The following is a 21850-nucleotide window of genomic DNA, read 5'->3' as shown; positions in this document are numbered from 1 at the left end:
CCCAGGGGTACAGGTCTGTGAATCACCAGGTTTACACACTTCACAGCACTTACCATAGCACATACCCTCTCCAATGTCCATAACCCCACCCCCCTCTCCCAACCCCCCTCTCCCCAGCAACCCTCAGTTTGTTTTGTGAGATTAAGAGTCACTTATGGTTTGTCTCCCTCCCAATCCCATCTTGTTTCATTTATTCTTCTCCTACCCCCTTAACCCCCCATGTTGCAACTCACTTCTATTGTTATTCCAGTAAGAGACCGCTGAGGACACACAGCATAAAACAGAAGATTTAATTACTTGCCTGAAGTCATTTGGGTAAGTGAAACAGCTCTTATTTGCATCTGGGCTTTGTTGTGGAAAGACCATGTTTTGGCCACTATACTTTGTAGTCTCTCTACGTGGGATTCACACATACTGAGCATAACCAACATGCTCCACACCCTGAGAAGAACTGCCAGGTCTAAATAGAAACACCCTGTAGAAAGAATTGAGTTAAAATTTGTGACTTCTTTCTCTGGGTCTCCAAGCTGAGGCTGGAGAAACCTCCCAGCCCAAAGTAATCCCTTGGAAGCGGTTATACCCAATTTTTAAAGGTCCTGATGCAGACGGACTGCAGGTCCCCACTGTCTGTCCTCAGCTAACTGGTCCTCAGTGGACCCTCTTGTTTTTGAAACCCATGAGGGAAAAGTTCCCTTGCATTGCATGACTGGTACTCAGTACCTCTTCACTACTAGAGTGTCCATACATAAACACAGATGAAATTATTTTTCAGAGGGCGCATGGGTGGCTCAGTGGGTTGGGCCTCTGCCTTCAGCTCAGGTCATGATCTCAGGGTCCTGGGATTTAGTCCCGCATTGGGCTCTCTGCTCAGCAGGGAGCCTGCTTCCCCCTCTCTCTCTGCCTGCTTCTCTGCCTACTTGTGATCTCTGTCAAATGAATAAATAAAATAAAATAAAATAAAATTATTTTTCAGGTTTTCACTTTCAAATTCATTAATAGAGAGAGTGCTACGGAAGGCTTTTCCATACTCACTGTTGATTAAGGTTTTGCCTTTCTGCTTTTTACCCCTTCCTCCTCTCTCCTCTGGCTTCTCCGTCAAGTTCCCTAAGGACTGTAACTCACTCCATTGTCTTTCCATACACTCCACCTCTTTAAGATGGGAGACCCTTAGTAAGTTTTGGTAGGGGGCGCCTGGGTGGCTCAGTGGGGTAGGCCGCTGCCTTCGGCTCAGGTCATGATCTCGGGGTCCTGGGATCGAGTCCCGCATCGGGCTCTCTGCTCGGCAGGGAGCCTGCTTCCCTCTCTCTCTCTGTCTGCTTGTGATCTCTGCCTGTCAGATTAAAAAAAAAAAAAAAAAAAAAAAAAAAAAAAAAGAGAGATTCTGTTAAAAGTTTTGGTAAGTTACACTTTTCTAGGATTTTTTAAATTTCAAATAACATTTCTAACTTACTGTAATAAAGTTGTAATATCTTAACTGTTTTAATACCTGTAGCATTTGTAACATCAAACTTTAGAAATCTATGAGACTTCAGCTCCAAGGGACTGGGTGCTTTATTCAAATGGTTGCAACAAGGGACGTTCTCAAAGGAACTGTCTCTCCAAACATGAGGAATGAGCTGGGGTTTGTAGGGGAAATAAACTAAAGCCACAGTGTTCACTGCCATTTTGGTGGGCTTTGGTCATGTAGGTGTTGTGATCTTGCAGAAATGGATTGTGTTTCTTTGTGACTTGGCTCACTTATTTTACAGCCTGTTCTCAGAATTGCTGCTCAAGGAATTTGGAGGGAGTGGGTAGTTCTCTCAGTAGCAGGGAATGGGGAGGTCAGTGCATGTCCACAGAGTAGAAAATTTCACAGCTCTCCTTATTCTGACTTTGGTGTTCTTTTTGTTTTGATCAATCTCACCAGAGGCTTGTCAGTTTAACTAGTCTTTTCCAAAATACACACACGCATTTGGTTTTGTTGATTATATTGTGCTTGTTTTCCTATTTCATAAAAGTCTATCTTTTATTACTTTAACTTCTTTGGGATTTATTTTGATCATTCTAACTTTTTGAGATGGTACTTAGATGATTAATTACCAGGTTTTCTAAAATATCTTTTTAGGCTATAAATGTCTCTCTAAGCACTGCTTAAGCAATATCCCACTGGTCTTGATTACAGTATTCAGTTCAAAATATTTTCTTCCTTGAACCACGATTAAAAAAAGTATTTGTAAATTTCTGAATATAATGGGGATGGCCTAAGTATCTTTTTATTACTCATTTCTAACTTAATTGCATAGTCAAGATAACATACTCTGTATGATTTTAATTCTTTAAAATTTGTTAAGGTTTACTTTATGATCTGGCATATGGTCAATTTCTTCCCCAGCTTCATTGAGATATAATTGACATCTCACATTGTATAGGTCAATTTTTGAAAATGTTTCATGTGTGCTTGGGAAAAAAAATTGTATCCTTAATACAATGGTGCAGGGTTCCATGTATTAGATTGCTTACTAAATTACAGTGTTCAAATCTGTAACTTTACTAATATTTAATATTCTTGTCCCACTAATTACTGAAAGGTATCAAAAGTCTCCCATCATGATTTTGGATTTTATATTTCTCCTTTGAGTTCTGCATATATTTGCCAACTCTTGAGCTATGTTATTAAGTAGATACTAACTTAAAACTTTTGTATCTTTCCAGTATATTCTCTTCCCTGGACCTTTTGTCTTAATGTAATAAAGTTTTAGTTGTTTTATCCCTTTATCTGTAGGAATAGTTTATGACTTAAAGTATTTATTTCATCTAATATTAGTAGAGCCACACCAGCTTCTAATGGTTACTATTTGCTTCAAATAACTTTTTTCCCATTCTTTTACTTTCAAAATTTTGAATGTCTTCATATTTAAGGTGATTCTCTTGTACACAGTATACAGTGGAGTTTTATATTTTTGTCTTGTTACAGTGTGAATGTTCATATTCTCCCCAAATTCACATGTTGGAATCTTTTTTTTTTTTTTAAAGATTTTATTTATTTGTCAGAGAGAGAGAGAGAGAGCGAGCACAGGCAGACAGAGTGGCAGGCAGAGGCAGAGGGAGAAGCAGGCTCCCCACAGAACAAGGAGCCCGATGTGGGACTCGATCCCAGGACGCTGGGATCATGACCTGAGCCGAAGGCAGCTGCTTAACCAACTGAGCCACCCAGGCGTTCCCACATGTTGGAATCTTAATGCCCAGTGTGATAGTGTTAGGAAGTTGGGATTTGGGAAGTGATTGAGTCATGAGAGTGGAGCCCTGATGAATGGGATCAGTGCTAATATCTGAGACCCCAAAGAACTTCCAGCCCTTTCCACCACATGAGGGTACAATTAGAAATCTGCAACCTGGAAGAGAGCCCTCACCCAACCATACTGATCTCTAACCACTGTGACCTTCAACTTCCAGGCTCCAGAACTGTGGGAAATACAGTTCTGTTGTTGATAAGCCACCCAGTCTATGGTATTTTGTTAGAGTGGCCTGAATTGACTAAGACATTTTTTGACAATCTTTGTCATTTAAAAAGAAATAACTCGTATTTTTAGCTTAAGATCTGCCACTGTTTTTCCTTCTCCTTCTCCTGTTGTTTTTAATTGATCTCTTAAAAACTCATTTTTCCAGGGTGCCTGGGTGGCTCAGTGGGTTAAAGCCTCTGCTTTCGGCTCAGGTCGTGATTCCAGGGTCCTGGGATCGAGCCCCGCATCGGGCTCTCTGCTCAGCAAGGAGCTTGCTTCCCCCTCTCTCTCCCTGCCTGCCTCTCTGCCTTCTTGTGATCTCTGTCAAATAAATAAAATCTTTAAAAAAATTCATTTTTCCTCTACTAGTATTAAAAATATATATTCTATTTCATGATTCCCCTGGATTTTACAATGTGTATGATATTAACCAAAGCCTTACATCATATTATACTTGAATCCTTTTTTACTCTCTCTTGACAGATATTATTGTTGTCTGGTATTTTGAGTCTATCTTAACAACTTTAAATCTTTATTGTTTTGTACAAAAAATGTTCATTTACATTTGCCTACATAGCTCTTACTCTTTGCTCTTCCTTTTTGCATCTCAGAACATCATCTGGGATCACTCTCTTTCTGTATTAAAATGCCTTCTTTAGAATTGCTCTTAGTGAGGGTCGGCAGGGGAAAATGAAACAAGTTTTGTTCTAAAATGTATTTATTTTGTCCTCACTCTCGAGAGGTATTTTCACTGGGTGTGAATGTTCGGGCAGATGGTCATTGTCTACCTTTACACTCATGTTTTCATTCCAATCTTTCTTCTGTTGTTGCTGAGAAGTCTCCTGCCCTTTGAAGGTAATTTCTCCTTAGCTGTTAATTTTTTTCTTTTTCCGCAGTTACACTATGATGTGTGATGTGGTTTTTTTTTTTTTTGAGATTTTATTTATTTGACAGAGACAAGTTGGCAGAGAGGCAGGCAGAGAGAGAGAGGGGGGAAGCAGGCTCCCCGCTGAGCAGAGAGCCCAATGTGGGACTCGATCCCAGAACCCTGGGATCATGACCTGAGCCAGGCAGAGGCAGAGGCTTTAGCCCACTGAGCCACCCAGGCACCCTTAGATGTGATTTTTGTAAATTCATTCTTTGGGCTTTTCAATCTGCAGACGTTTTTCATCAGCTCTGGAAAATTCTCAGTCCCAGTCCCTTTGGCCCTCTTTTTTCTGTCCTTGCCTTCTGAGACTGTAACTTTACATATATTTGCATGTAAAACTTCCCACTGAAACCTTCCTTTCTCTATTTTCCCATATTTTTCTAACCCTGCACTGCATTCTGGATAATTTCTTCACCTTTACCTTTGAGTTCACCAATTTTTTAAATTTTGTTCCAATCTGTAGCCAAATACATCTTTAAATATTTTAAGCAGTTGTTTTTTTAAAAGAGCCCCCCACGCCAAAAAAAGCCAAAATAAAACAAAAAAATTTTAAAAAGTAACTGATAGTATGTGAAGTCTATATGAATCTGTTCTTTTCTGGTTTTGTCATGTTGCCTTTTCCCCTTGTGCCTGATTATCTTCTCATACTTATTAACTGCTCCTGAAAAATGAACTTTAAAATGTTCCCTGAGGTCTAGTTGAAGAAGTCCTCTTCCAAAGATGTCTTGTGTTGCTTTGGCTGGGGCTCAGGTTGTGTTTACCTGGGTCATAAGGGTTGGTCAGCGACCCACAAGGTGTTGGGGAGATTTTCTTTTCCCTTTCTTTTCTACTGCTCTGATCAGGTAAACAGCCACTTTCTCTACAGCCCCCTGGGATGGAGGGATGGTTTCTCTTGAGGATGTGGCACTTTGGGAACCCAGCTTAACTTCAGAAAGTTCTTGTATAAGACTCTCCATTGTGGGTGGGTCTGGCCCTGACCTTGTCTCTCTCACTCCCTGTGGCTGGTTAACAGGGTATAGCCCCAGGGTTATCCTGAGGCTGGTTAAGTGGGACCCAGCTCTGCAGCATCAGCTGACAGTTTAGGACAGAAGTTGCTTTGGTGTTCCCCTCTCTGGTGACAGGATCTCATTTTTAAACTGTCCTGTCTGTTTAAACTACAGTCTTTTTATCCTCAATGCTCTCTTGAGAGGAAGGGTGGCATGCCATTTACATTTTTAAAAATGCAGACTTTCATGGCTGTTGGTATGAAACTGACCCAACTAACTTAGCCCACCTTTTCCAGAAGGTACTGCCCTGCCTTTTCAGTGTTGTTTTATTCTCTTTCCAGATTTTGAGGTTCTCCAGCCCAGATCTTTAGATACTTCGTACACCTGATCCTTCTGGTTTGCCCATGACATTTTACCATAGTTAGTGTAACAAAATGCAGAGCTAAGAGCATCTTGACCTCCCCAGAAATAACACAAGCACTTTGGGGCACTTTCATGTGGATCTTCCAGCTTCCAATTTAACCTACTAGGGTCCAACATTTCAATTCTTTTTTTTTTTTTCCAAAGATTTTATTTATTTGTCAGAGAGAGTGAGCATAAGCAGAGGGAGTGTAGGCAGAGCCAGCAGAGGGAGAAGCAGGGTCCCCGCCAAGCAAGGAGCCCCATGCAGCACTCGAACCCATGACCTGAGTCGAAGGCAGCAGCTTAACTGAGCCACCCTGGCATCCCCAACATTTCAATTCTATCTTTAGTCCTTTGCATTAGACTCTGCCTTTTGAAAAGAGTGTTTAGATTTACCTACATGTTGGCAAGTTTTTCTTCTTGCGCATCAGGCATTTTCTCTGGAAAGAGGTGGCGGATGGTGCTCCCTAAACATCTCCAGTCTGAACAGCTCGTTGAATCTGTGCCACAAAGTCCACCTGGCACAAGTGGAAATCTTGTGAGATCAGCTTGAGCAGCGTGTTACTGGCCCTCTTCCCCTTTGGTGGTGGTCACTCTCCGCTCAACACTGCAGAGTTCAGTTCAGTATTCATTAATGTGATTTTCTTGAGGACTTTCTCCCTTACCTACCCTTTATTTACTCCTGCTGCCTAGCTCCTAGGAGAGGGGATTGTGCCTAGCAGATCCTCAGTGAGTAATTGCTGAATCCATTAATCCAAGTCTGTGGAGAGGGTCAGTGTTCCAAGATGGACATAACAAGTGTGGCAGTGATGTAAGTGGAGCTGAGTGGCAGAAATACTCTTCCCCTCTTCCTTTCCTAGCTCTGTCCCTCCCCTTCTATCAAAACTTACTGGTGGAGGCTGGAGACAAAGTGGAAGAATTATACACCTAGAGAGGGTCAGGGAAACCATGAGAGACTAGAATGCGGCTAGAAAGCCAGGAAACTATCAGCTAGAGGAGACTGCTCTCTGGTAGGGAGAATGGATTTTGGAGCCCCAGATAAGACCAGGATTTAGCCTCTACAGACAGGCGCTATCCAAAGTATTCTTGGACAGCTTACTTAACGCTCAGAAGACTCCTTTTACCCTTTGAGTCACCTTGTTAACAGCTTTAACACATAAACCACATTTTGTTAAGTTCTGTTCCCAAAGGAAGTATTTGTGTGAGGTGACAGATCAGCCCCATAGCCTGCCCACTCCCAGGAGCTATGACCCAGGCCCAGTATGAGGATCAGTCCATTCTGCACGTCTCCTGGTAGAGACACCACATAATTTCTTGTGAAACCTGAGCTACTAGCCCTATGGGATAAGTCCCCTGCTGTCCTCCCTGCCTCACATCTGGTCTCACTTACCTCACAAAGATGTGACACGCAAACTGTTTTCTCTGTGTACCGTTCCATCTCCAGTCAGTCAGAGCCTGTTCACTTTTGAAGAGTTTCTTTATTGGACTTCCACCTTACCTCACCATATCTATCTGGCTTTTCATGGCCAAGACAGAGTGAGCCCTGGACAAAGTATTCATAACATTTTACAACAGACAATACACACATGTAGTGCATGAAATCTTTACAATAACACATTCCAAAACAATCAAACATTTAACAGGAATATTAAGAATCATGAATTTCCTCCAATCCCTCAATTATCAATAGGTACTTAGCTTTCTAGCTTTTCCAATAAAATCTCTTTCTCAGCATTCCTATTCACAGGAATCCCTGAATCAAATATTTTTGTGTAGGTGCAAATTCATGTTGAAGACGTGTTCCATTAGTTATTTAATGTGCTGAATTTCTGGTTATGGTAGAACCTTGTATGTGTAGCATGATGTGTGATGTTTTCACTCACCACAATTCATCATTCATTGAGGGGGTTCATTTGAAAATTTTTAAAAAGTTTTGCCCATTCAGTGTATTTCATTACAACTGTATAGTCCAATCAACTTACATTTTTTAAATTACTATTTCCTGCTAGATTCATGTCTATACTTTTTATTCTTCCTACAACAAATCCAATTTGTTTCAAAATTTATCATCACCCCTCACAAATTACTCAATTATATCAAATTTATACTTTACAATCACCACTATTAAATAAATTTTTATTCCCTGAAGCCTATCTCTCTCCTGAATTTGCCTGTTGGGAGGCCCTCCTTGTATTTTTCCCACCGACCAATGTATAATTAGGATTCAAAGCTATACCTGAATTTCCCCCATTTCTATTCACAAAATTTACCCAAATATGAGCTTTCTGATGGTAATTATATGAACTCTAAGTTCTTTCCTCATCCATGTGTTTTATGTCCAGAAATGTCTGCTTGTTTGGAAGGTTTTTAAATCACTGTTACTTGGATCGGTTTTATCCCCAGGACAAACTGTGTCTCATCCAGGCTCAACTACCTTGACACTGGAGGCTTCCTTGTTGGCTGTGATGCAGATCACCCCGAAGAGCACTGGCAGTCTCATGTACACTATGTAAATTACAAATGAACAAAGAGCTCAGATGTTCATACATTCATAAGGTTTTTCTTCCATTTGAGCTGAGACTTGGTAAGCTCGGCCACCTACAGATATGCTCATGTTGGTCATATCCAGAGTACTCCCTCCCTCATAAGTTCTCTTCTGTGATGTGTCACTGTGACTCCCCACAGCAGTCACACTGAAAGACTCCTCTCCAGTATGGATTCTTTTGTGCTTGGTGAGATTCGATCGGATATTAAAAGCCTTCCCACAGTCATTACATCGGTATGGCTTCTTTCCAGTGTGGATCCTTTTGTGTTGGTCAAGAACTGATCTGTAATTGAAGGACTTCCCACACTCGCAATTATAGGGCTGCTGCCCACGATGGACACTTTTATGGTTAATGAGACTTGAGTGTGAGATGTATGCCTTCCCACACTCATCACATTCATAGGGTTTCTCGCCTGTGTGAATCCTTTTATGCACTGTGAGGCCTGAGCTGTTCCTGAACGCCTTCCCACACCTATCACATATATAAGGTTTTTCCCCTGTGTGGATCCTCTTGTGTTGAGAAAGGAGTGAACTGTAATTGAAAGATTTCCCACACTCGATACATTTGAAGGGCTTCTCCCCAAGATGGACTCTTTTATGGCTTAGAAGAGTTCTGCTTGAGAAAAAAGCTTTTCCACATTCATCACATGTGAAAGGTGTCTTGCCAGGGTGGGTACTTTTATGGTTAATAAGGCTTGAGTGTGAGATGTAGGCTTTTCCACATACATCACACTCATAGGGCTTCTCCCCAGTATGGATTCTTTTATGCACTTTAAGGCTCGAGTTGTTTCTGAAGACCTTCTCACACCTGTCGCATTCATAAGGTTTCTCTCTAGTGTGGACCCTTTTGTGTTGAGAAAGGAGTGAAGTGTAATTAAAAGATTTCTCACATACATCACATTTGTAGGGCTTCTCCCCAAGATGGATTTTTTTGTGGTTTATAAGGGTTCGGTATGTGATGAAGGCTTTTTCACACTCATCACACTTATAGGGTTTTTCCCCAGGGTGTACACTTTTATGATTTATAAGGCTTGAGAGTGAGATGTAGGCTTTCCCACATTCTTCACATTTGTAAGGTCTCTCCCCAGTATGGATCCGTTTATGTACTTTAAGGCCTGAATTATTTCTGAAGGCTTTTCCACACTCATCACACCCAAAAGGTTTCTCCCTTGTATGAATCCTTTTATGTTGTTCAAGGGCAGAACTGTAATTGAAAGATTTCTCACAATAGGTACATTTATAGGGCTTTTCCCCAAGATGGATTCCTTTGTGGTTTTTAAGGCTAGAGCGTGAGATATAGGCTTTCCCACACACGTCACACTTATATGGTTTTTCCCCAGTATGGAGCCTCCTGTGGACCTTTAGGCCTGAATTGTTCCTGAAAGTTTTCCCACACAAATCACATACATAAGGTCTCTCTCCAGTATGAATGGTCTTATGCTGAAGCAGAAGTGAGTTATAGCTGAAGGATTTTCCACACTCCTTACATTCATGAGCTTTCTTCCCAGGGTGAATGCTTTTATGAACGGCAAGGCCTGAGCTATAGCTGAACGCTTTGCCACAGACATCACACTTGTAAGGTTTCTCTCCTGTGTGGATCCTTTTGTGCACTATAAGGCCTGAGCTGTTCCTGAAGGCCTTCCCACATTCATCACATTCATAAGGTTTCTCTCCAGTGTGGATCACTTTATGCTGAATGAGGAGAGAGCTGTAATTAAACGATTTCTCACATTCATCACATTTATAAGGTTTATCTCCAAAGTGGATGCTTTTATGGTTTAGAAGTGTTCTGCAAGTAATGAAGGCCTTCCCACACTCATCGCATTCATAAGGTTTCTCACCTGTGTGGATCCTCTTATGGACCCTAAGGCCAGAGCTATTACTGAAAGTTTTCCCACAGATGTCACATTCGTAGGGCTTCTCCCCTGTGTGAATCCTTTTGTGGACTCTGAGACCAGAGCTGTTCCTGAAAGCCTTCCCACACTCACCACATTCATAGGGCTTTTCTCCTGTGTGGATCCTCTTATGCTGGTCCAAAACAGAGCTATAATTGAAGGATTTCCCACACTCATCACACTTACAGTTCTTTTCCCCAGAATGGGTGCTTTTGTGGTTTATAAGGCTGGAGTAGGACATGTAGGCCTTCCCACACTCCTCACACTTATAGGGCTTCTCCCCAGTATGGATCCTTTTATGGACTCGAAGACTGGAGCTGCTCCGGAAAGTCCCTCCACAGTCATCACACTCGTAGCGTTTTTCTCCAGTGTGCATAATTTTATGTTGAACGAGGCGGGAATTATATTTGAAAGACTTCCCACACTCATCACATTTGTGTGACTTCTTAACAGCACTGGTTTTCTGCTGCAGACCAGGATGAGAGGTTCCATTAAAGTTCTCCACACATCTGTCTTGTTCACTGCTTATCTGTTCTACAGAGAGAGTCTGGTGTATAACATGTTTTGAACTTGGATGTAAGCTTTTCTCAGATGCCTCGTCTTCCTGTTCCGTCTTTATATTTGCTGCGTTCTTGGCTTTGTCGATCTTTTCCCTGATGCCACTTTTGTCTTCCTTCATTCTTTTTCCCTCAGGATTTTGCAGCTGATTCTCTACCTTGCTATTCCAGTCACAAGTTTCACCAACCTTATATTCCTGTATACGATCCTTATGAAGACCTTCCACTTTTGGCCACAAAGATTCTGCATTTCCAACATTTTCATACTTTTCAGTTGATTTCTCATCCTCAGTGCCCCTCGTCTTCAAATGTGACACTAAAGCAAGAAAATGAAAATGATACCTGTTCACTTTGTTTAGAGGAAACTGGAAGAATTACAACCAAATTTACTTATTCACTTGACAAATGTTTATTGACTGCATACTGTATGATCAAGTACCATTTTTAGCTGCAGGGGATACAAGATGGCACATGCCAAAATTTCTGACCCTTTGGAGTTAATGTTAAAATGTTAGAGCCCTGGATTTTCAATGGAACAAAGAGCTTTTCTATTCTTGCATAACAGTTTAGCATAAGGGCAACTTGAAATGATGCACAGAACCAAGGACAACATTGATCAGTTTTTGGGAATGATCACCTAGTAATGGAAAAACAAAAAGCAGAAGAAATCTCTGAATAAGAAGCAGAAAAATAAAAAGACAAAAGAGACATAATCAGCAGAACTAAAGGGGCAAAGCTAAAAGGAAGAAATCAGTACCTAAGTGATGGTATTAGGGCGATGGGAATGAAACCATGAAGAGAGTCACAACAGACATGAGAAAGAAAGCAAACTGCAGCTTCCTGGAGTTGGTCCGGCCTCCTGGGACTTCCCCCTCGCAGAAAACCTGACCCTGGAGACTGGGCAGTCGGGGGAATCTGCATGGAACAGCGTGCTCCAGCGTGCCAGGCAGAGGCTTCCATGCCCACTTTATGAACAAGCTAACTGCAATTGGAGCATATCAAAGATCAGAAGCTAAAATACAAACTGCCAAGCAAAGGAAACACTACCGCCTGGGTTGAAATACCCAGCCGCGTGACCTTGAGAAAGTTATTTAAAGTGTTGTGAACAATGCCTACTACTTGGTGAGTGCTAGATGCCTAGTTATTACTATTTATTATTTGAGGCTGGGTTATCTGATCCAGGCTGGAACCGGAGTATAAAGCACAGGACTCAGGAAAGGTAAACTCCTTCCTAAAACAGATTTTAGGGCTCAGGCAGGAATTCTTTGCTCCCCCTGAAAGTACTCCACTTGTCCATGTTGCTTAAATGTGAGGCCTACTGGGCAGGCAGTGGAATTCCATAACCATACACAGCAACGTGCCTTTTATCCGTCCTCTGAATCCTGCTCCCACACACATCAGGGTCCATGCTCCATTAATTCCCTTTGGCCTTGGCCCCTCCACCTCTATTCATCCTTGGCCCTCAGGAGAGAAAGATGTTCAAGTTCCTACACCCATAAAACCAAATCCTCTAAAATAAATATACAAGGGGTGCCTGGCTGGCTTAGTCAGTAGAGCATAGGACTCATAGTCTCAGGATCTTCGATTTCAAGGTCCATGCTGGGCCCGAAGCCTACTTAAAATTAAAAAAATAAAACACAAAAAAATTACCAGAGAGAAACATAAAAGGGCTGTGAGTCGGGACTAGCCCCATTAGGTATTAAAATATACCACAAAGCCTCTACAACAAAAGCAGCATGGTACCAGTGTATAGACCAAAGGAAAAGAACAGAAAGTCCAGAAGTAATCCTAATCACACACAGAAATCAAGCAATGATAAAGATGATATATCAAATTCTTGGAGCAAAGATGGTCTTTAGTGTTGGAACAACTCTAAAGCCACCTGGAAAAAGACACAATTAGGGGCGCCTGGGTGGCTCAGTGGGTTAAGCCGCTGCCTTCGGCTCAGGTCATGGTCTCAGGGTCCTGGGATCGAGTCCCGCATCGGGCTCTCTGCTCTGCGGGGAGCCTGCTTCCTCCTCTCTCTCTGCCTGCCTCTCTGCCTACTTGTGATCTCTGTCTGTCAAATGAATAAATAAAATCTTTAAAAAATAAATAAATAAATAAAATCTTTAAAAAAAAAAAAAAAGACACAATTAGATCATTCTTCACACCACACTCAAGAATGTTACTCCAAATGGAGCAGAGCTCTAAATATAAAAACGTGCTGCCATACAAATACTGAAAGAAAACATGAGAGAATGCCTCTATAACCTGCGTACAGAAAAAGTTTTCAAACTATGACTCACATGCAATAAGAAGGAATGGATAAATTTGACTGTATAAATATAAATTATATGGCAAATATAAATTATATGCTATAAGCAAAATTGAGAAATGACAAATGAAAAAATATTTGCAACATGCATCATGTATAAGCACTAATATCTCTTATATAAAAACTTTTCAGGGGCGCCTGGGTGGCTCAGTGGGTTAAGCCGCTGCCTTCGGCTCAGGTCATGATCTCAGAGTCCTGGGATCGAGCCCCGCATCGGGCTCTCTGCTCAGCAGGGAGCCTGCTTCCTCCTCTCTCTCTGCCTGCCTCTCTGCCTGCTTGTGATCTCTCTGTCAAATAAATAAATAAAATCTTTAAAAAAAAAAAAACTTTTCAGAAGTTGAAAAAATATACTAAAATTCCTATAGAAAAATGTACAAGACAAAAACAGACAATTCACAAAAAGAAATATTAAAATGTCCCTTAAACATGTTTTTAATTCCATTCATAAGAGAAATGCAGGGGTGCCTGGGTGGCTCAGTGGGTTGAGCCTCTGCCTTCGGCCCAGGTCATGATTTCAGAGTCCTAGGATCGAGCCCCACATCAGGCTCTCTGCTCGCAGGGAGCCTGCTTCCTCCTCTCTCTCTGCATGCTTCTCTGCCTACTTGTAATCTCTCTCTCTGTCAAATAAATAAATAAAATCTTAAAAAAAAAAAAAAGAGAAATGCAAATAAGAACTACACTAAGATACCACTTCTCACCTGTCATATTAAAAAGCACGACAACATACATTGTTGGGGAGGTTGTGGTGGAAAAAAGGCACTCTCATATATTAATGGCACTGTAAAGCAGCATAACCCTTATTGAGGGGCATCTGCCAATAGCTAAGTGAACTGTATGTATTTACACCTCAATCCAGAAATCCCACCTAGGAATTTATACTGAAGATCTACTTCCAACAATACAAAAAAGTACATGTGCACAAAGCTATTCATGGTAGTACTGTTTGTAACTACAGAATCCAGATAACTACCCGAGTGTCCTAGCATAGAAGACCAGTTAAATAAACTATGGCACATGTATACAATGGAGTACTAAGCAAGAACGAGGAACATCTCTATCAATTGATTGAGAGGGAGCAAATTCCAGGATACCATGTAAAGAGAAAAAGAGCATATATGCTCTGCTTTTTCACAGAAAGAAAAATACAAAAACAAAGATATAACTGCTTATCTTTATAATAATGAGAGAAATCAGAAATGAAGAAAGCCCCATTCTCTGTAAGTGGTGAGGTGGGGAGAAAAGAGCAGAGGGGCAGGGAAGAGAGACATTCTAAGTACAGCTTTCTGCACAGTTTTTACTACGGAAGCATGATAATGATCTGCATATTCAAAGAATAAAATTAAATCAATGAGAAATGGAAAAAGGTAAAGCAGCTAAACCACAAAGCAAATGGCAACATATGAACTTAACTGTGTTTCACATGGATACTGTAACCATAGGAAGGGAACAAAAAGAAACAAAGAACCCATAATTTAGACATATAATATCACAGAACATGTAACCATATACCTATTCTTTCAGTCTTGGGAAGGACGGAGAGGATGGTGGTGAATGCCTGAAAACACATGAATTTTTAAGCAGCTTTGTCTTCTGCAGAGGTATGAACAAAGTAATTTGAAGCAATTTTAGATGTGTTGGGGGACTGAGTAAATGTGTTGATTTAGTTGCAAGCCAGGGCTCTCCTGGAGGAAGAATCAAATTCCAAATATGGAATAGGGGAGGACAAGAAAGAACCCTGTGGGGATGAATCAGATAATCGGTGTGAATTCACGATTTCTAAATTACCTGTGTGCACACACACATCTATGCATTCACATGTGTGTATATTTGTATGTGTATATATGTACACATATTCCCTAGCTCTCTGCTGAAAAGCTAAGAAGCAAAAAACACCTTAGTGGGATGGTAGTAAGGACATCCAGCACCCTGTTCCTGGTCTCTACTCCCATTGCCTACTAAAAGGAACCAGAGCTCTTCAGAGAAATGGCGGATTCTAGGCTGGGGCAGAATACACACAAGATGAACAGCATCTTGTTACTCCAACAAGGAGATAGTTAAAAATGACAGGCACATGTCACAAGACCACAAGTCAGCTTGACCACCCAATTTAGGCTCCATAATAATTACATACAATAAGAATTATAAACCACTGAAAATAGGATTTTGTGAATCCATACATATACAAACGGGAGAAAGAGAGGCCACTTATTTACAGCAGAATGCCAGGGCTAGCTGGTAAATGTGGGGAGAGCTGAGTTGAAAAAAGAAAAAAACAAAATCAGCATTCTGTAACTATCTGAGCAGAACGGATCAGGGCAGACCGATCACTGGATTCTAAGTGTGGGGGGAAATTTTGAGAAGGGGCAGTATATACACATGAGCTTGAAATATTCCCCCCCAGAATGAAAGGGAAAAAACAGTAATTACACACTGGAAAAATCAGACAATGCCTTGGCCAAGTGTTCTAAATTAAGATCAGCAATGGTGGCAGAGGCACATCACATGCTCCAGAAGTGACATCCTGAGGACATATCACCTATGAGAATGCATAGCTTCAGAATCACAAGCAAACATCAGATAATCCAAAATATAGACTATTCTACTCTAAGTAGTATTTGTAGTATTCTTCAAAAGTATCACTTTCATAAAAGACAAGAGAGGCTATAGAAACGTTCCAGATTAAAAAAGGCTAAAGAGACTAGACCACTACACTTAATACCTGACCTGCAGTGGCTCTGTACTGGAAGGAAAATTATAAAAGAATAATTGTGCCAACTGACAGAACTGGAATACTGACTGCAAAGTATCAACTTTAAATGTGCTGAAGTTGACAGTTGTATTGTACTCAGGCAAGAGAATATGCCTATCCTTAGTAAATGTATACTGAAGTATTTAGGGGCAGGAGGCCATGACCTATGCATTATCTTCAAATGGTTTAGAAAAAAAATCACATGTATGAAAGAGCAAAAGAGAGAAGACTAAATGAAGTAAAATGTCAGCTATTAGTGAATATGAATAAAGGCTATCTTTTTACCATTCTTATTCTTGACATATTTCTATATATATTTAAGACAATTTTCAAATAAAAAGTTTAAAGAAAGTCAAAAAGTAAACTTAAAGTTCCTTTAACTGTACCTTCCCCTCCAGGTACTGCTTTTACTGTCTGCCTCCTGCTTAGTTATCTCTTGAAAAAGTGGTCTTCATGTCCCATCTCCCCTTATGCCTCATCTACTCAGTCTGACTTCTCACACTCAGACCACACTGCATTAGCTTCTTTGGGGCCAGGCACTCACTCCCCCACCTGCTGTCTCTTAGATATTCCTGGCCTCCCTGTTCCACCTTAAACCTTTCCCCTCTGACTCTACATATTCTCCCTAAGCATTTGGATCTATATGGGTGGTTCCTACCATTCCTACAAGCCACTGCTCAGATCACCTCTGGTCCAGACTGCTCTCTGCAATTATAGACCCTCATGTCCACCCCGTCTTCCCCTTTGCCTAAATTAGAAATGGGCTTTTCTCTTCGCCTCACCCTTCCACATCCAAAAGAGCCCACACCACCAGCTGATTCTATTACCTCAACAGTTCTCAAGTCCCTACCCCTAATTCTATTCCCACTGCTAAAGGCCTTAGTTTAAGCCTTCCTAAATTATCCTTCTGAACTTTTGCCATAGTCTCCCTATCTTAAGTATTGAAAATTGCACACCTGGTCACTCCCTATATCAAGTCTTCCCAGGCTACGTAGTTGGCACTTGAAGCTTTCTGCATCTGGCCACCTCAAGTGACTTGCTGGACACCAAATGAGCCATGCTAACCCACCCCTACTATTGCATTCACTGATCCTTGGCCCGGCTGAACCCTTCCCCTGACCTTCTCTGATAGATAGGCTAATTCTTCATCTACTTCACACTCCCTGGGATTCCTCGTGTGGCTGCTGACTGGTCTGGTTTGGTCTGCACCACACGTATTTCACTGCTTATTGTTCTGACCTAGGCAGACACCAGGAGTCTCCCTGTTTCAGGCATGCTTAAATTAACCCCCTGGAGGCACAGTGTACAATATCACCCGATACAGTTCACCCAACCTCTTAATGACTGAAGTCAAACAAATTAATATAAATGTGCCTCTTCACTGAAAACTGATCATTTGCAATGAGATTCATATTAACCAATGCTGAGTCTAAGAAAAGTTTAGTCAAAACATAGGCAGAGATGTGCCAAGACATGAAAAGCCAGAAACAGGATAAATGCTATTGCTTTGGTCCTAATGTTTGTGTCTCCTCCTCCCAAATTCATGTTACAATTGTAACCCTTAAAGATTATGGTTTAGGGGCAAGGGCTATGAGAGGTGCTTAGGTCATGAGAGCAGAATCTTCACAAATGAGATTAGTGTTCTTTTAAAAAAGTCATCCCAGAGATGACTTGGCACCTTGATCTTGAACTTCCCAGCCTCCAGAACTGTAAGAAATAAATTTCTGCTGTTTATATACCATCCAGCGTGTACTCTGTTATAATAGCCCAAATGGATTAAGATATCTGCTAAAATATAAAGACAATCAAGAGTTTCTAATAAAATATTAAGTTATCTTTACAAACAATAAAATGTATTCTAGTATCTGTTATCTTTGAGGGTTAGTGTTGCCCAAGAATTTAGATTATGACCTATATCCTGCTTTTTTTCCCCAGGCACTGGGCTGGTCCTAGGGATGTAGAGATAGGTAAGATCTTGTCTTCAAGGAGCTGGCAGACTAGCAGGTTTGTAGGAAATAAAAAACCGACAACAACAACAACAACAACAACAAACTAACACATGATAAAAATGGCAAAGGACACACATAACAGAGGAGAGGGAAAGGGCCAACTCTGCCTTGAAGGACTAGGAAAGCTTCAGAAACAGAGTAGTTCCAGCAGAGGGAAGAACAGGTACAAAGGAACTAGTGGTCACTGCTCTGAAGTAGAGGGTGGTGGACACAGCTGAACAGGTGGGCAAAAGTAAGGGCAGCACCAGGGTCTGCCCTTTACTCTAAGGAGTCCAGTCTCGATCCTGAGGAGTTTTAGGCAAAGGAATAGCAAACTCAGATACGCATTTTGGAAGATCACATATTCTTTTGAATCAGGGGTTGGTAACCTTTTCTGCAAAGGAAGAAAAGGAAAATATTTTAGGCTTTGTAGGCCACATATGACTCTGTCACTAACTTTTGTTTGCTTTTAAATATCCTTTTATTTTTTAATTTTTTCAGAGACAGCAAACGTGAGGGGCTGGGTGACAGGCAGGGGGAGAGGGAGAAAGGGAATCTTGAGCAGGCTCCACGCCCAGCATGAGCCCAATATGGGGCTCGATCTCATGACCCTGAGATCATTACCTGAGCAGGAATCAAGAGTTGGTCGCTCAACCAACTGAGCCACCCAGGCAACCCTAAACATCCTTTTAAAAATGTAAAAACAATTCTTAGCTTGCAGGTCATACAAAAATAGCTATAGGCTCAGTAGTTTGCCAACCTTCGAATCTGAATTCTGAATCAGAATTAATTTAGGATGATGTGACAATGGCACTGCGGTTATGTTAGAAGTTTCTATTTTTTTTCTTCTTTTTTGGTAGACTGAAGTACGCCAGGATGAAATGGCATGATGTCTGGAATTTCCTTTAAAATTCTTTAACAAAGGGGTGCCTGGGTAGCCCAGTCAGTTAAGCATCTGCCTTCCGCTCAGGTCATGATCATATGGTTCCTGGATCAAGCCCCACATCAGGCTCCCTGCTCAGCAGGCAGTCTGCTTCTCCCACTCCCTCTGCCTCTTCCCCTGGCTCACATACACTCATGCGCGCGCTCGCTCTGTGTCAAATAAATAAGTAAATGAGATAAGTAAAGAAATAAAATCTTTAAAAAAATGTTTTAAAAATAAATAAAATAAATAAAATCTTTAAAAAATTTTTAAATAATAAAGAAAAAATAAAAAGGGAAAGGTGAGACAAATGCAGCAGAATCATAGTAATTATTGAATCTGAGCTATGGGTGCATGGGGTTCATTGTATTATTTTACTTTCCTGTGTGTTTAAATTTTTTCCTAATAATAAAAGAAATAAAGATCACTCATACCAGCTGCAGTGAAATGAATTGAAGAGAAAACTGAGTCCTGGAGTCTGGAAGAGGTTATTATAAGCCAATCAAGACTGACGTGCCCTATCAAAATACCAGCAGCATTTTTCACAGAGCTACAACAAATAATCCTAAAATTTGTATGGAATCAGAAAAGACCCTGAATAAACAAAGCAACCTTGAAAAAGAAAAGCAAAGCTAGAGGCATCACAATTCCGGACTTCAAGGTATATTAAAAACCTCCAGTGAATAAAACAGTAGGGTACTGGCACAAAAACAGACACATAGACCAATGGACCAGAATACAAAACCCAGAAATGAACCCAAAATTATATGGTCAATTAATCTTTGACAAAGCAGGAAAGAATATCCAATGGGAAAAGACAGTCTCTTCAACAAATGGTATTGGTAAAACTAGCCAGCAACATGCAAAGAATGAAACTGGACCACTTTCTTACAACATACACAAAAATAAATTCAAAATGGATGAGGCGTCTGGATGGCTCAGGTGGTTAACCATCTTGATTCTTGATTTTGGCTCAGGTCATGATCTCAGGGTCATGAGATGGAGCCTGTGTCAGGCTCCCTGCTCAGCTTGCTACTCAGGGAGTCTGCCTGAGATTCTCTCTTCCTCTGCCCCTCCCTGCTCTTATGTGTGTGCTCTCTCTAAAATAAATAAATCTTTAAAAAAAAAATGGATAAAAGACCTAAATATGAGACCTGAAACCATAACAATCCTAGATGAGAACACACATAGTAACTTCTTTGACATCGGCCAGAGCAACTTCTTTCTCAGTATGTCTCCTAAGGCAAGGGAGACAAAAGCAGAAAGAAACAATTGGGACTTCATCAAAATAAAAGCCTTCTGCACAGGGATGGAAATAATCAATAAAACTAAAAGGCAACCTACAGAATGAAAGAAGACATTTGCAAATGACATATCTGATAAAGGGTTAGTATCCAAAATATATTAAGAACTTATAAAATTCAACACCCCAAAAACGAATAATCCAATTAGAAAATGGGCAGAAGAGATGAAGAGACATTTCTCCAAAGGAGACACAGATGGTCAACAGACACACACAAAAATGCTCAACATCACTCATCAACAGGGAAAGACAAATCAACAGTACAATGAGATACCACCCTACACCTGCCAGAATGGCTAAAATTAACAATACAAGAAACAATAGGTGCTGCTGAGGATACAGAAAAAGGGGAACCCTCCTCCTGCACTGTTGGTGGGAATGTAAGCTGGTACAGCCAGTGTGGAAAACAGGATGGAGGTCCCTCAAAAAGGTAAAAGTAGAGCTACCCTATGACCCAGCAATTGCAATGCTAGGTATTTACCCCCAAAGATACAAAAATAGTGATTTGAAGGGGCACATACACCCCAATGTTTATAGTAGTATCATTTACCACAGCTGAGACACAGAAACAGTTCAAGTGTCTGTCAACTGATGAATAAAGAAGTGATGTGTGTGTGTGTGTGTGTGTATATGCGTACGTACGCACATGTATGCACACACACACACCATAGAATATTACTCAGCCATAAAAAAAAAAGAATGAAATCTTGTCATTTGCAAGGACATAGATGGACCTAGAGTATTACGCTAAATGAAATAAGTCAGTCAGAGAAAGACAAATACCGTATGAATTCACTCATATGTAGAATTTAAGAAACAGAACAAATGAGTAAAAGGAAAAAAAAGAGAGAGAGAGAAGCAAACCAAAAAACAGACTCTTAACTCCAGAGAACAAACTGATATTTCCAGAGGGAAAGTAGCTGTGGGATGAAGGGGGGGATAGGTGATGGGGATTAAGGAAAGCGCTGTTTGTGATGAGCACCGGGCTTTGTATGGAAGTGCTGAATCACTATACTGTACACCTGAAACTAGTATTATACTCTATGTCAACTCACTAGAATTTTATTTTTTATTATGTTATGTTAGTCACCATACAGTACAGCATTAGTTTTTGATGTAGTGGTCCATGATCCATTGTTTGCATATAACTAACTGGAATTTAAAAAAACAACTTAAACAAAAAGGGGGGGTGCCTGGGTGGCTCAGTTAGTTAAGCGTCTGCCTGCCACTCAGTTCATGATCCCAGGGTCATGGGTTCAAGCCCCACATCAGACTCTCTGCTCCGCAGGAAGCCTGCTTCTCCCTCTCAGGCTGCCCTTGCTTGTGTTCCCTCTCTCACTATCTTTCTTTGTCAAACAAATAAAATCTTTGGAAAAAAAAAAAAAAAGACTGATGTGTTGGCTAAGTCACACATCCCAGATGACATAAGAAAACAATCATTCCGAAAGCACAACTTCTGTATAGCGCAGACTGGAAAGGTTTAATTTTTTAGAAGTTCTACAAGCTGGATGGGAAACTGCTCTTAACTCCTCTCTAGTTATCAGTAGAAAGCATGACCCAACAGCCAGCTTTGGAATGCCATCCACTCCTTCCAAATTACACATGTCCCACCACCTCTGGACACCTCTGTGCCTGTTGTTCATGTTCTACTATCAATGCCCCAAAAGCCTGTGTACAGAGTAAGAACCTGCCCCTCATTCTTGCTGTCCGGGGGTTTGGGCTTGGGACGATGAGCGGGGGCAAACCTTCTCACTCTGCACAGGCATCCACTTATATATA

At 41.0% G+C, this 21850-nt stretch overlaps 1 protein-coding gene across 9 annotated transcripts in view; it reads right to left on the bottom strand.

Annotated features, from left to right (window-relative positions):
• ZFP62 (ZFP62 zinc finger protein) overlaps positions 1-21850 on the bottom strand; it is a 43989-nt gene that overhangs the window by 19975 nt on the left and 2164 nt on the right. For 2 of the 9 annotated variants that reach the window (XR_007127591.1, XR_007127593.1), the window contains exon 2: positions 6192-6313. The exons of 2 other annotated variants lie outside the window; for them this stretch is intronic. Coding sequence is in view for 2 of the 7 variants with exons in the window: in XM_047730822.1 (XP_047586778.1) it covers positions 8329-11108; position 18195 (2781 nt within the window). In the remaining 5 variants the exon portion in view is untranslated. 5 more of the 9 variants (XR_007127595.1, XR_007127592.1, XM_047730822.1 and 2 more) reach the window with 4 other exon arrangements.

The sequence above is a fragment of the Lutra lutra genome, chromosome 5 (assembly GCF_902655055.1).
Source record: "Lutra lutra chromosome 5, mLutLut1.2, whole genome shotgun sequence".
NCBI classification, from domain to species: domain Eukaryota; kingdom Metazoa; phylum Chordata; class Mammalia; order Carnivora; family Mustelidae; genus Lutra; species Lutra lutra.
This window is presented reverse-complemented; position numbering and strand designations above follow the sequence as displayed.